The sequence below is a fragment of the Protopterus annectens genome, chromosome 5.part0 (genome assembly GCF_019279795.1).
Source record: "Protopterus annectens isolate FY-2018-M chromosome 5.part0, PAN1.0, whole genome shotgun sequence".
NCBI lineage: Eukaryota > Metazoa > Chordata > Ceratodontiformes > Protopteridae > Protopterus > Protopterus annectens.
The window spans coordinates 20,344,032-20,360,763 of NC_056735.1; the positions used below are offsets into that span (position 1 = coordinate 20,344,032).

Below are 16,732 nucleotides of genomic sequence, written 5' to 3' on the forward strand. Positions count from 1 at the left end.
TCCAAAAGTCACTAGTTTTAGGAGGGATTAAGAGGGACAGAGCTAAAATTTGAGTCAAAATCAGGGACAGTTGAGACTGGTATTACATGCATGCATACAGCCTGTCATAAAAAATTGCGCAGTGCGCTGCAAGCTGTTGCTTGTGTATCGCGTTTTTAATATCACAACAGATGACGGTTATAGCTTCGCGGGCATTTTCAAACTGTAAAACGGCTGCTTGTGTGCTGCATTGCTGACAACTGTAAAGGAAATGATAGAAACCGCGACCCGCAGCTTTACAGACGTCCCACGTGTGCGGTGTACAATAGTGACAATTATTGTCATTATCTGCTGCTTCTGTCCGTGGAAAGGTAAGGGGTCTACCCTATTTAACTGGTATTTCAGTGTCATAACCATTACAGCTTCCCCAGCTCGGCCCTGCATTATCATGTTGGGGGATTTTTCAGTTCGGACTTGCAGGACCCTATACTGGTACTCCATGGGGCAAGGCAAGCTAGCCTTGCACTGGGTGTCGGCTGGTACCGCATGTGGGGTTCACAGATGGCACACCCGGCGAGAACTCACGCGGCACAAGGCAAGGCATGTGGACAAAAGGCACCCGAGCTCAGAACCAAACTTGTGAAACAAATCCTTAGTGCGTTTGGGTGGACGGTTTTGTGAGGTTCTTTTTTTCCTTGTTTATTTTTTTTTTATTAATTTCCAAATTATAGTACAGTTTTAAAACAAATTACAAATGTTACAATATATAAATCGTGGTTTTGTGAGGTTCTTGAGGTGCATGGGCTTATTTTTTTTCTTTCAAGGAAAAACAAGCAGTGTCCAGGCTTTATTATTCCATGTTAACAAAATCACAATTCCCGGTAAAGGGATAAGAGAAATAACTTGAGAAGATACATAAAGCATATCTGGGAATCTGCTTATGTCTATATTCCACCCCGACACCTTTTTTATACCAGCCTGGTATTACCGAGGGAGGAAATTGAAGGAAAACATGGCCACAGTCATAACCACATTATGGTCAAAAGGGGCCCAAGACAGGGTACTGGGTCAATGTAGTGCCCTCCGCCATGCCAGTAATCCCTAGGGTCTACCTGACCATTTCTTCCTAGTTATCATAGAATGTTTAAAAGTCTCATTTTACATACTGTTTTGTTCTCTTCATTTTACAGTGGCCACAGAGATTTGGATTTAATTTAAAACTTCCATTTCAAAACTGTTTACAGGGGGAAGCAGCAGCAATAATAATAATAATAAAAATACTGTAGTATTACAAAACTGGTACTTAAAAGTTCTTGCATGAATACCAAAAATAAAAATAAATAATTGGAGAACACATTTTAGTGTAAAAGGGTGTTACACTGGGATTTAGTCATGATCGGTATGAGGTTTGGTGCTTCAGGCTTCATCTTCATTGGGCTGCCAATCAAAATGGGCTACAACCCATTTGGTTAACCTGGTAATGAGAACCTAAATAATCCTGATGTGTGATTAAATCCCTCCCAAAATAAATTCTGCCAAGCTTTACTAAATCCTAGCATAATGCACTTGTATTCCTGTACCACGTGATCTACTGTTAATTACTACAGTCCTAGATTATAGAATGTAATTAGTGGGAACAGATATCAATGGACGCCTGATGAACTGAAACTTTGACTAAAAAAGGTGAGCTTGTGGTGTTGTCTATAACATATGAGGTATGTTTTTTTTTTTTTTGGATCCTTCAGTGTTTGCCGGCTATTATTTGGTGTAAGTTAAATGTAGATAAACTATATACTGAAATACTTCCTTGTGCAAAACTTGGTTATCTGTGGTCATCTGGAGTAACTGACTTCCAGTGTTACAGAGAGGGAGATCATACTTGGGCAGATGCCCTGTGTCGTTCTTAATGTCTTCAGTTACCACAGGTACTAGCAGCTTACTAGTTTAAGACACAAACATGATGCAAGAACACCCATAACCCTAAAATGTGTTCTGTCAATATAATTGTGCTTCACTGTTGCCTGCATACAAGTTTATCTTCTCTTATCTGTAGCCCACAGCATGCCGCGGTGGTACGGCGATAGCGTTGTTACCTCACAGCAAGAGGTTCTCCCATTCGATGCTTGGCTTGGGAGGGCCTTCTGTGTGGAGTCTGCTTGTCCTCCCCACGGTTGGGTAGCGTTCGAAAGACATGCGTGCGTAAATGGGCATTCATTCATTGAAGGTTGGGTGTCGAGCTGGCACCTCGGCGTTTTGTTCATTAGCGGAGGATGACATCCTCTTTTTTTATACAGATTCAAATAAAAAGAACCACACAAGCTACAGTACTCACTTGCCTGTAGCTTACAAATGATAAGTGTATGTAGTGAATCTTTGTTTTTGATAGGCTGTTTTAGTTATTTTGACCTTCTATGGAAATAGACCTTCTGGGTTATATACAAGAGTTACAAGCACATTCAACTTTTCTAATTCTTTATCTTTCTATAGCAAGTAGCTGCAAGGCTTTCTTGCCTTATGCATATTTGCTAATGGATTAATTGATTTAATTAGCTTCTCATAACTTTGTGCTCTAAGTATTAGCTGTTACATCCATGTAATGTTGATTTATTTTCTTCCACTTTTTTCCTAGATGTATAATTTTCTGACTAATTTGCCTGTATTCATGGCTTGGCAGACTGCAACTAGCATTGTCATTTTGCTGAATATTGTTTCTACCCAAAAGCAGGACATAGGCAGATTTTAAGTTACTTAAAGGAAAACTACTCCAACAATGAAACAATACGTATTTTTTCATTATAGCTTATTATTATGTGCACTACTAAATGTTTCTTATTGCATTTTACTTTCTTATACCCTAAAATGCCAGTAATGGAAACTGCCATACTAATATGATTTTTTTTCAGTCTGTTTGGCCTCCAGTCACAATGGAATTTGTGTCTATATAGTATGAAGTGACCAAGATATTGTACATGAGTACTTCATTCCATTTAGTTACAGTGACTCTTGAGTCACAGGCTTTCTAGATGCTCCATGAAATGACAGTCAGTGTTTTTTAACTGAATTACTTGTATCTGAGCTTACTTCAACTTGGTAAAAAGACATTCTCGATCCATTTATATGTTTAGGTGAAATGCAGGTTTTGTTAAGAGTTCAAAAATGCATGCTGCAGACAGAAATTGAAAGGATTACTGCTGAATACCTGAGTTGTTTGGCTTCTGCTACATACCTACAATCAACTGCATTACTAGCTGAGTTAAGTACAAACTTGCAGTGTTAAATATTGTACTGATTTCACTTTTCTGTCTATTTAATTGTTTCATTGAATATTGTGTCTGTGTCTGTCTGTAGTTATTTATTTTTATATTTAATTGTTTCATAGAATACTGTGGTCTCTCTGTCTCTGGAGTTAGTGGGGGCTATTGTGTTTCACTTCATTGATATTCAGTGTTAAACTCTTAGCCTAGAGGGTTTCTCTGTATTTATAAGTGAATTTATTACTGCTCAAGACCTGAGTCGTTTGGCTTCTGCTACATACCTACTATCAACTGCATTATTAGCTGAGTTAAGTACAAACTTGCAGTGTTAAAGATTGTACTGCATTTAATTTTTCTGTCTATTTAATTGTTTCATTGAATATTGTGCCTGTGTCACTCTGTAGTTATTTATTTTTCTATTTAATTGTTAAATAGAATACTGTGGTCTCTCTCTGTCTCTGCAATTAGTTTCCTGCCCACCCTCCCTGTTCTTGTTTTGGTATTAATCTTGGTGGCTTTGGAATTGCCCGCCCCCTCCTGTAAATTTGTGTTTGAACACTCCTCCCGGGTCTATCTCATTTGCTCACTCAACCGAGTACAGTGAGATCATATTTTGACTTCAGACACTGCTACCAGTCCCATCTGTTCAGCTCTATCCAAGCTCTATTCTAGTCTAGTGTCACTAGCTCACTCTACCTAATACAGAGAGAACATTTGTGAAGGGCAAGTCACTTGGGTCCTTAATTTTGAATTATCTTCTGTTTCTCCTTTCTCCCTTTCCACTTTCCAAAAAAAAAATTTCTAAGCTTGTTTCTTGCCTTTCCTGTAACTAGTCTGGTCCAGATACAGATTTGCTGTAACCAAGACTGTTTGTAAGCTTCTGAGCCCCAAAGCCTTTCTGTGTTGGAAGAAGCCTTCTAGCTTATCAGTGGGAGTGGTAAGCACCAGGTAGCCTATCTACCACAAGAGTGGTTTCTGGCCCAGAAATTGTAGTTTATTGGCCGTTTGTGCAGTTTTTCCATCTCTTTCAACTTTCTAGTTTAACAGCCTGCGTTTGCACTTGTTTCCCACCTTTCCTGTAACTAGTGTAGTCCAGATACAGATTTGCTGTATCCAGGGCTATTTGTAAGCTTCTGAGCCCCCCAAGCCTTTCTGTTTTGGAGGGAAGCATTCTCGCTTATCAATGGGAGTGATAAGCAATAGGTAGCCTATCTACCACAAGATCCATGTACAGATTCTTAGTTTTAGCACTTGAATTTGCTTATTTGTGCTCAGCACTTGTTCAGAACTTGTTATTAGCACTAAATAAGCTACGCATTACTACTGCACTCAACCTTTCTCTTTACTTAGAGGAAAACAGTTTTTGTAGTTACATTCCCCATTTGCTTAGAGGAAAAACAGCTCTTATACTCGCTTTCCTCACTTGTCTAGAGGAAAGTAGTTTTTTATTCAGGCATGTCCAAGGGTCAGCTCCCAGTGTTCTCTCCTGTTTATCTGATGAATGTAGGCATCTTGGGGCAATGTAGCAATTGCCTAATGTACACAGACAACCCTCTCCTCCTACCACTCAACACCACAACCTGTGAGAGGTGCGCTTATCTAGCCAAACTGAAGGTAAAGCTCCGTCCAACCAAGACTGAACTTGACAATCAAGAGCAGAAGGTAAACAATTGCACCACACCACACTGTCACATAGTCCCACTAAACCTACACCACCAAAATCCACACATAGAAACACACAAACATTTGCGGAGGCTCTCAGTAATAATCTGCCAAAGCAACAGAGACCTCCAAAGCAGAAACGCAAGCAACCTCCACCCCCAAAACACAACCCAAATGACACATAGCCCACAAACTCAGTGTGCCACTCAGCCACAGCCCATAAGGCATAACAACGTACCCAACACTCTAGTCATAGCTGACTTTATATAGTCAGGCACACTGAAGTTCCATTCACCAGGCTAAACAAGGAGAAAGTTACTGTCAGCTGCCTGTTGGGTGCCAGGATCCGCCACATAACGCATGCCCTCAGGTCACTCCACAACAAGTACAAATGTGACTCTGTCATTGTCCATGTTGTTGTGAATGACCTGAGACATACCTCCCTGGAGGAGCTGTCCGATCTTGTAGCCCAGGCAGGTATAACCCTAACCCTGAGTAGCATCCTGCCATCACCCAGAATGATGCAACAGTACAAGGGCAAAATGATGGACTTCAACAATTGGCTAAGCTTCTGGTGTCATTCTAATGGGATCCAGTATCTGTCTGCCTGGGATGACATGATTAATAGACCACGATGCTTTGCCAGAGATGGCCTGCCCCTGTCGCCCTTGGGATTCCAGATACTGGCTAAGGCTCTTGCCACCCCTATAGTGCCTTTTTTTAGGCAAGGTTCAAATGACAAATTCATTACCGTAACTGTTACAGGCAAGAAAAACTGAGGGTAATGCTACTCAATGCTAGACGTCTAAATCTCAAAATGCATTCACTCAAGGCACTCCTTAAAATGGAGAACATCGACATCTGTGCAGTGACAGAGACATGGTTCAAGGTTCCAGAGAGCACACCTGCATTACCAGGCTATAGTTCATACCACACCTTTCGGCCACCTAACCTGTACCGAAACACTAAAGACAGAGGCTTGTCCATATTCATTAAGGATATACACACCTCCAGGCTAGTTGCTCAGCATAATGCATCCGAGATTATCCAAGTGCAGCTAACTCTGGTCAAGACTGCAATCCAAATTGTAACTTGCTACAGATCCCCCACCATGCCCCAGGATTCCCACTCCTCATTTCTTGATACACTGGAAAATATTAGGGTACAACCCAACACCGTCATAATGAGCGATTTCAACTACCCTACCATTAACTGGGAAAACTACTCATGTACCAAGTCTTTTGCTCAACGATTTCTGGAATTCATAAAATCCAACACCTTGGATGAACTTATCCACACCCCCACCAAGGGCAGCAATATCCTAGACGTGGTCATTACCAACATGGGGCAACCGGTGTTCCACACCAGAGGTCAATTCCTTGTCGGACAGATCCGACCACAAGCTAATCACCCTAGACATCCATATCCCACCCCCCATTAGGGAAACCACCGTAAAAAATTTCTCCAAAGTCAACTTCACACTTCTTAAGACAGAAGTGGCAAACTTCATGACACCCATGCAGATGGACAGTAGAGGTACGACTGCTGAATCCTACACAAATGCACTTTATAAGCACTTACACGAGTGCATGGATCGTGCTATCCCTAACAGAACCAAGATGCTATCCTCCAAAAAAAGGAAGCCAAACTGTTGGTCCCCAGCCATAAACAAACTCTACAACAGAAGAAAGAAACTGTTGCAAAAAAGACTAAAATCCCATGATTGGAGGAACTCCCTGGTCAGCCTCAGTAAGAAGCTGAGATCCCTCCATAAAATCCAACAAAGCTAGTTAGGAAAACAAAATCGCCACCTATTCTAAAGACAGCCACAAAGTATTCTACAGCTATGTCAAGAATCGTAATGGCAACACTCCGATCTGCCCTGAGTTACAGCACAATGGCACTAAATATACAGAACCAACTGATATTGCCAACATCCTGGCAGATAGGTTCAGTGCTAACTTTACCCCTGTCTCCCCCCTAAAGGGCCCATCTCTATACCGGAAGATTGCAAAGTTCCTGTAATGACGGCTGCACAGGTAAAAACCATACTCTCCAAAGCCAAGAACACAGCATCCATGGGACCTGACAACATCCCAGGCTGTGTTCTACACGAACTACAGAATGAACTGGAACCCCACCTATGCACCATGTTCAATCATAGCCTCACCTCAGGCTTTCTGCCCATTGAATGGCACACAGCGATGGTTATCCCACTCCACAAAGGGGGAGCCACCATGGACCCTGGGAACTACCGCCCCATTAGCCTAACGAGCCTGGTCTGCTTTGTGCCCACTAAATGACGCACAGTGACAGTTATCCCACTCCACAAAGGGGGAGCCATCATGGTCCCTGGGAACTACGGCTCCATTAGCCTACGTCTGGTCTGCAAGGCCATGGAACGTATCATCATGGAACTTATAAACAAAGACATTGGTAATTTCCAAATTTTGGACCCCACCCAGTTTGGGTTTGTAAAAGGCAGATCATGTCTCCTAAACCTGATAGACTTCTTTGAAGCAGTCACCAAAGCCGTAGACAAGGGTAAGGTGGTTTACACAGCCTATCTAGATCTCGCCAAGGCTTTTGACACCATCCACCACTCTGGAATTATAGATAAACTCACTAAACTAGGCATAAATCCCTATGTCACAAGATGGGTTGCCAACTGGCTCACTGACAGAACCCACACTGTGAAAGTAGCAGACTCTAAATCTGACTTCAGACCAGTGACAAGTGAAGTACCACAGGGTTCATTCCTGGGTTCTCTCCTGTTTGGTATCTACTTTTCTGAAGTACAGGCTAACATAGAAGGTCTTTTGCTAACGAAGTTCGCAGATGACTGCAAACTAGGAGCCATAATCGAAACTGAGACAGATGCCTGGTGTCAAAGCCATGACCTCAAGCTCAATGCCAAAAAGTGCATTGTCATCCCCTTTGGTAAAAACTCTGTACCCATGAGCTACCACATAGGTGGTAGTCTACTTAACACCAAAAGTTTGATAAGAGACCTTGGGACACAGGTGGGCAGTAGTCTCTCCTTTGATAATCACATTGCCACAGTAGTCAGGAAATCTTTCTACGTGGCACACCTCATCACAAAAGGTTTCTCATCCAGGAAAAAATAGGTCATTGTTCCCCTCTACTCGTCACTCATTAGACCCATTATAGATTACAGCACCCCTTTTGGTATGTACTTACAAGACATCTACAACAACTGGAAAGGCCACAGAAGTACCTCAGAAAGAGGATTACCGGCCTCAAACAGATCCCCTAAGCAGACAGTCTCAAAAAACTGCAGCTTTACTTCATCGCATATCGCCTACTCAGAGGCGATCTCTGCCTAACATACAAAGCTATGCCAAACCCATAGCAGTTTGACATGCTCCACTTAAAGAAATCCCAATTTGTCCGAGCAACACGCTCCAGGGAACTAAACCTTGTCACCACAATAAACAGAACATGCTGGAGGGATAGATTTCTGTCCCAGAGACTTCCCACACTCTGGAACAAACTACCTATCTGTATGAAGCAATTATTAGCATTCTTCAAGAATAATCTTGATGAGTGGATGGGAAATAGGAAATTCACCCCGGGGATCACCTCTGGGGCTCTGCTCGACAGGGGCACAGGAAAATAATTTTGTTGAGTGGAGAAAGCCAGGGTACCATTTTGGCTAGGCTTATATAGGCCCTAGAGCCAATAGCCTAGTACCTACCTATGAACCTATGAACAACTGCTTTATGTTGTACATACTCTAAGATGTTTAAATTATGCATTATTGTGGTGGTAAACATGTTGTATCTTTCAGCTTTTCCCGGTTAGGGGTCGCCACAGCGGAACTCCGGTCCGCTAATGATTGGCAGTAGACTTTTACGTACATATGCATTCACCCTGGTGGACCCACCCCATCACTTTCTACCACACCCAAAGAAAAACCCACCCCCACCCCCCCACACACCTGTCAAACAGGTCCTTAATGTGCTTGCTAAAGCCAAAAAAAAAAAACCTGCCAGCTGACAGTATTCCAGTATTCCAAGAATATAAAATTAAAAAAGAAGAATAAGAAGCTATACTAAACCCTCTTTAACTACAGCCTCTGGGCTGGCAATCTGGTGTACTTCTTCAAGAAAGTCACCAGGGCCAAGGATGAGGGTAAAAAGGTGCACATCTATTAACTAGACCTCGCCAAAGCTTTTAACACAGTCCCCAACTCCAACTCGATATATAATCTGATAATACTAGGCATAAACCCTATATCATATCATCAGATGGATAGCAACTGAGCTCACTGACACATGTTGTCGGCCTCACATCTGGGAGGACAACAGCCTAAAAATCCGCTACATTAATTACTTATACACTTTGAAAAAAACTGATGCAGACTTAAAAAATATCTGTGTCACCAAAGTGACACCATATGAATACTTTATGCGTGTATCGGCATTTTTACAAATGAAATAAGTAATTGTGTTGTTGTTGTTGTTTGTTGTTGTTGTGTTTTCGGGTTTTTTTTTTTCCCGTTAGACGAACTCCGGTCCGCTAATGATTGGCAGTAGATTTTTACGTGCCGAGTTGCCACCCCTGACGCACAACCTTCAATGAAGGTATGCCCATTCACGCATGTCTCCACAGAGAAGACACTCTAGCTACGAATCAAACAGAACAACGTCTTACTGTGAGGCGACAGCGCAACCGCAGCACCACCACCGCAGTATAGAAATACCCTTCGATAAATCAGATATCAACACTGAGTCCTATGGGACACTGCTAGTAACAGGTTTCTTATTGGAATATTGATAGCACACCCCTAAAAGTAGACACAGTGGTGAGGGACCTAGGAACACAGATAGATAGTAACCTAAACTTTGACCACCAGGTAGCTACAGTCGTGAGGAAATCCTTCTGTGTGGCTCAGCTTATTAGCAAAGGCAAGGCATCAAGGTCAAAGGAAGTCATGGTGCCATTGTGCTCAACATACATCAGGCTTATAATTGAGTACATTGCTCCCTTCTGTATGTACATAACCAGGCACTTACACCAGCTGGAGCGGTCCCAGAGGTTTCTCAGTAAGAAAATACAAAGTGTAAGATAGATGTCTTATGCAGACTGACTAAAAGCCCTATTCCTCCATCTCATATCGTTTATTGAGAGGTAACTTTTGCCTGACCTACAAGGCATTTTCTGATCCAGTACTGATAAAAATGTTGCATATTCTCGAGAAGAATTATAGGTGGGTTACACATTCAGTGGTCCTAAATCTTATTTGTGACTCTAACAGAACTTGCTGGAGAAATAGATTTGTATCCCAAAGGCTACCTTATCTATGGAATAAAACTCCCATCTTTGTAAAACAAAGCCTGTCCCTCACCCTCTTCAAAAATAATTTTTATAAATGTAGGGAAACTGTAAATTCACTCCTGAGGTACTGCCCATATCCCTTATGGACAGAGGCAATCTGTAAAATGACTCAGGGCTCCAACAACCAAAGACTCACTACCCTGATACTACCCTCTCCTGTAGCTGGAGAGTTAAGATATAATATTGTCATATCCTGCATATTATTTACTAGGCTTGTAAAGGCTCTTTTGCCATTAGCCTATTATCACTCGTGAACCTATAATGTTTTATCCTATTGTGTATTGTCCTTTTATGGAATAAAGACACATGACGCAACCCAGAAATAATGGACATGCTCCACCTCAGAAAATCTAAATCCCTTAGAACCACGCGCTCAAGGGACTTGAACCTCAACACAGAAATAAATAGAACATGCTGGAGGGACAGATTCATAACCCAGTGGCTCCCTTCACTCTGGAATAGAATCCCAGTCCATGTTAGGCAGAGCACCTCACTGACTCTATTCAAGAGGAATCTTGATGAGTGGATGGGAGATCGTAGGTTTACCCTGGGGATTACTTCTGTGTCACTACTAGACAGAGGCACAGTAAACTAACCTTAAAAAGGCACAGCAAATTCAAATCAAAGGGTGGCGAAAGCCAAACACACACGGGCTAGGCTTATAAATGCCCCAGGGCAGATAGCCTAGTATGAACCTATGACTGAATGAGCGTTGGTGTGCTGAGCTCATCTTGGTATGGTGTTCTGTTCAAGTCCATGCACTCTAGCACTGTAGTCAATTTCCATGCATAATTGTGATGAATTCTCCAAATTCCTCATAGCTTCTCTGTTTTGCACCCCCCCTAAATACTGGGACAGGCTCCAATTTCCCTACATTCCTGAACTTGATAATTTAAGTATTAGAAAATGAGTGTATCACTAATTAGTGTTTTATGAGACCAGAACAGAGGTTGTTCGTCTGGATGGCTTGATTCACTAATGGCTTGATTCATTAGCACTGTCCTTTAATATAAACAAGTTTACAAACACTCGAAGTTTCATACTTTATTATTAGGTTTTAAGCCTAACCATGCTTCCCAAAGGTGAGAATTAAACCCTGCACCTTGGGTTGGCAAGGTAAACACCTTAACTGTTATGCCAACCCCCAACCCCTTATATGCTGAACATCTGAACCCAAGACAAAACGCTGAATTGCAGATGTACTATATTTATTGAGAAGATGTTCTCAAGTCTGCAGACATATGACTAACTCCTGGATGAATCTTGTTAAGCAGATGATGTCATGTGCCCAGCCTAATTCTTCACAAATTCGTTGCCAGTGGTGCTCCTATCTGAAGAACTGATCATTACAGGCTGGTGACAAATGGAGTAAGCAGAAGCTTGTGTTTGGTCCTAGCCACCACAGAAGAGAAATGAGCTACATTTTATGTAGTCTCTGCTTTGTAGCACTCTTGCATGGCACCCTGATAAAGTTTCTGGTACGTCTCGGCAGCTGTTACACAGATTTCCTGCAAAATTTTGACATGGAATCTTGGATCTATTTTGAATACAGTGACAATTATTCTGAGTTGGTAGCTGCATATAAAAATGAGATGTTACCACTTAAGAGTCCTTCTAGTATTACTGAACGCTCTGTTCATTTTACCAAATATAATAAAGTAAAATATTCTACAAAGTTAAAATCAGATAAATGTAAGCCTGTCAAATGTATTGTTGATATCCTTTGTTCATGCTGGTTGGTCATGTGTGTCTAAGCTGGTAAAGGACTGAAACAAACATGACAGTACAAATTTTCTAATGAAAATCAATTCATTTATTTACTTATGTTTTCATTAATGTGTTGTCTTACAGGAATGTTGGCTAATTTCAACATGTAGAAATACTTAAACAACTCGGTACATAAACACAATGGAAGAGTACAAACTAATATAATTGAACTACCATAGAGCATTTTATGACATATATTTTAAAACATTTATCGTTTATACATTAATTTATATTGGTCAGTGCACAACATATTATCATATTATGATATACTAAGACAAATTTTGAAGAGTTTGATAGGATGCAAAGTTTGGGTTGAAGGTATTCCTTATTTGTTATCGTGCCTGCATGTCCTTTAGTGACACTACTTCAGTGGGAATTGAGGGAAATTCTACCCCAAACTCAGAAGTTTTTGACAAAAAAAACTGTCTTAAGCTTCCTCTTCAGCTTTCTTTATTTCCTTGTTATGTTTTCTCTCCCTTTTCTACCCCGTTTTTCCTCAGAAGTGTCTTATCTATTTAGTGTTTGTTAACAAGATACAAGGTGGTCCAACACAGAATCTTTTCTGCCAGTGTCTGAATCATTAGTGACACTGCCGTTTCAGTATATATGATCAGTACACATGTAGAAATTATAAAGAAGAGGTTAAAAAAACATATGACAGGTAAAGGTTTGGAAAATGTCAAGACAAAAGAAACTAATTAATGAATCAGTGAAAGAATTATGAACCTTGAAATAGCAGAACTGCAGATGTGGATGTGAAAACCTGTATGCTAAGTGTGAGGTTATGGTATCTGAGTATTCCTTTTACTCTGATATATAATGATTTTGCAATTAACGTGCTGGTGTGGGGGAATGAAGACTCTTCATCAGATGCAGGAGGCAAAACCTCCTACAAAAATGTGTAAAAGATGTAACGGTGAGTGTTGGCATTATTTTTTTAATCCGTTTATATTTCAGAGATTCGGGACTTGTAATACTGGGCTTTGTAATTCTGATAAGAAGCTGGGTATATCAGCTAGGGCTTTGTCAGGAGGTGGGATGCAACTCCACCTTGCCCTGATTTTGAGGTGATAGAGAAGATGTATTCCTGAAGAATAACAAATCAGTTGCTGCCTGAATGATGACAAAGACTTACCAGACAGCAGGTTTCCAGAGCTGAAGGTAATCTGTCACTACTCAGTATGTGAGTTCTGTGGTAGATTGGTAACATCAGTGATACAGGTGTGTAAGGAGTGCTCCTTTCTTACTACAGGTCTAGGGGCAGGTGGAAGACAGTGTTCTATCAATTCAAGCCTGATCGCTGGGAGGCAGAAGCCAACCCCCCCCATGCTGTTTAACAGTGCTCTATCAGTTTCTTTCCAGACCTCCACAGAGGTGCTCTTGTCTTATGGTCATTATAAGGACTGTACAAATCTTCATCAGCAAAATCTAAAGATTTTGGCAGTAACTTGAAAAAGCCAGACCAAACATGAAGACTGTATGTCAGGAGGAGCCCTCTCTGTTTCTTAAAAGGTGATGTTCATATGTGTTTAAGGGTCTGACTTTTTCTTTTTAATATATTTTTCTTCCTTTTTCTGTTCTTTAAATGCGTAACTGTCATCTCCTGTTCACTTTGCTTCCTGTACAAGTTGCTTTTTTATTTTTATACAATAAATTAATGATTATCGGGTCCATGTAGATTTGATTCCTATTTTTCTGTATTTTCATGCTTTTGGGAACACACCAAGTGATTTGTTATACTGCGGTGGTGATGCTGTGGTAGCGTTGTCGTCTCACAGTAAGACGTTGTCCTGTTCGATTCCCAGCTAAAGCGTCTTCTGTGGGGAGACATGCGTGACTAGGCGTACCTTCGTTGAAGGTTGTGGGTCAGGGCTGGCAACCCAATATGTAAAAATCTACTGCCAATCATTAGCGGACCGGAGTTCCGCTGTGGCGACCCAAGCCGAAAGATACAACAACAACCAAGTGATTTGTTGTGGCACTAGTGGTTTTAGTACTTAAGAATTCTACAAGGCTTTTTACACAATATCTCACAAAAAGTTAGTGGACAAATTAGATAATTTTGCAGTGGGTCATTGAGTAGCAGTAATGTGGGTGTAACAGTGAGTAAATGAAAGGACAACAAATGGCATTGTGAGCAGGGTCCAAATGAAAGGATGGTTTCCACTGGTGCATGAAAGTGAATAAGTACTGAGGCTGTTGCTTTTCATTAGCTACAGAACTGACATTTCATAACGCCTGGAAAGAAATGTATATCTCTTTGCTGATGATAAGAAGGCAGAGGTACAAGGTATAGATGAGGATGGAAAGCGTGGAGGAATGGTCTTCAATATAGCAACTAAAATTCAATGCAATATAATATGCCTTAGAAAGAGTGATACATGAAAAAGCAGCCTCTATAGTGAAGAGGGATAAAGCTCTGACTGAAAACTCAAGACATCGTAAACTGATTAGTGACCTTTGCAATGTAGGAGCCAGATGGAAGGGATGTGCTTGGGTAACTGATGCTAGCTCACCCATCCTGAGGGAGTAAAGCAGCCTGGTTCACTTCACGTGTGATGCCTAATTGAGGACAAATATACTAGTAGGCAGTGTAAAGGGTCAAGGATGAGTGCCTCATAAACAATGCTTATAGTGTTGCCAAGGATAGACGCGTGTCAGGAAGCATGCATGGATTAACAAGCTCACTTCTGTGGGAGTCATGCTTGTGAGCTAGGGTGTTAGGACAAAGCAGAAAACTCCTGGTGGCATAATAAATGATGGCCCCTCTAATTGAGTTTTACAGGGGAAAATGATGGCTCCTTAATGAAATTTCAAGGCTCAGTTTTCTGAGTCCTGAGATAAAAAAAGACAGGAAATCCAGTAGAACAGCGGATATTTAACACTGCTCTCCTTTAAACTTGTTTGTTTTTTAGGGGAGCGAGCGTTTCACACTCCTTGAACTTATACATACCAACTCTGACATCTTCATACCTCAGAGAATAGGGAATATTCCAAGAAATGGTAATCTCTGATTTGGTATATGTAATCTCAGACTTGGTATATATAAGTTCATATTTTCAGCTGTTTAGTTTGTATAATTCAGGACTTGCAAAGCAGGTCACAAGATTTCAAATGGCTGCTGAAAATTACGGTTGGAAGGCAACAAGTGATAAAAGAGGGGAAAAGACAACATGTTAAAATAATGATATCTGGAGAAAAAGTAACAATAGTAACAGTAGAAGGGACTTGGGCTGCTCATATCATATAATCTAAAGGTAAGTAAAACGTGTGACAAACTAGTAAAGAAATTAAGAATACCTTGATGGATAAGAAAAAGCATTATGATTAAATCAAGAAGTATCCAGTTATACAGAAAAATAAGACCCATCCATCTGGTGCATTGTGTGCCATTCTGAAGATGTAATTTTTTGCCAAGATATTGATAGAAGATGGAAGAAAAATATTGCATGACATTCATGAAAAGCCATACATGAAACGAAAATGTAAACCATTTTGAAAAAAGAGGCAAATGACAAGAGGACAGACACATATTATGTTTGCCAGTGGAATCCATATTGTTCTAGTTCTCTCTTTCAATAACAACTGACAGGTATGAAAATAAGAAGACCTAATCTAAAAAAACAAGATGGAAGACACAGGGCTTCTGTTTAATAGAAAGTATGACAAATGACTGGAACAGCTTTTCTGCAGAAGAAATAGCATTAAAACAATACTATAATGCATGACTGCAATGAACGCACCCAAGGCCATTATTAAACAAGTGACTGTTAACACAATCTGCATAGAGATTTGGGTGGGATGATGGATTATTACAGATGTCAGTCCCTTGTATTTATCTGTGTATTTGTTTCATCTAGCAGGTCTTAGCTCCTCATTATTTGGCAGATAAGTCATTATATTTTCATTAACTGCTAGACGTTCATCACTAAGATATCTAAAGGGCAATGTGCTGTTATCTTCAACTGTCTGTGGAAGTGAAGTAGGACTGCTAACTCTGATACTGAATTTCATTTAGTGACAACATCTATTTCAAGCAAAGACATCCCCAAAACAGAAGAAAAAGTGGCCTGTGGGATGGAGCCCTGTATTCATGATACTGCTTTGAATGAAAACTTCAGCAGAAGGCAAACATTGTTCCTTCTATCATATTTCAAAGTAGAAGGGGAAGAACAAGACGGCTGTGCATTTAATTCTTACACTCCCGACATCCTACACCTTTATCACTTCAGTTGTACAACACCTTGTACAAATTGTGGTCAAGAAAATTGCAGCTGTATTCTGTGAGTATTGTGAATTATATTTTGGACTCTAGTAGTTATTTAGCTCTTCACAGTCAATTTATATTTTTCAGTTGGATTGCAAGTAGCGGTGGTGTACCTGCTCAGTTTCTACCTTCCGTTTCACTGGTCAAATTGAAATCATGGGTAACATTGAGAGACAAGACGATTAAGTTCAGTTTCTCAGTTGTAGTCTGCCCAGAATGACACCGAACAAAAGGCCCTAAAACCATTGAAAGGGTAGCTGCTGTTTCATGGTTAAAAACACATTTGATGGAAATATCCTTAAACTGAGAGAAAATTTTGATTCAATGCAGCAGCCAGTTAAAATGTAGTCATCTTAATCTGAACAAAAAAAAGTCCCAGCTATGAGGACAAAATCCTGAGCCTTCATTAGAAATCAGGGAAAGATCATACTGACATTGATAT

General features: G+C 40.6%; 1 protein-coding gene across 1 annotated transcript in view; it reads left to right on the forward strand.

The window, feature by feature from the left end:
- Window positions 1-151: 151 nt before the first annotated feature.
- Window positions 152-16,732, forward strand: part of LOC122802455 — a 707,224-nt gene continuing 690,643 nt past the window's right edge. Inside the window, exon 1 of the mRNA XM_044072076.1 lies at window positions 152-350. Coding sequence (XP_043928011.1) covers window positions 251-350 — 100 coding nt within the window. The 5' untranslated portion in view covers window positions 152-250. The remainder of the gene's footprint in view (window positions 351-16,732) is intronic.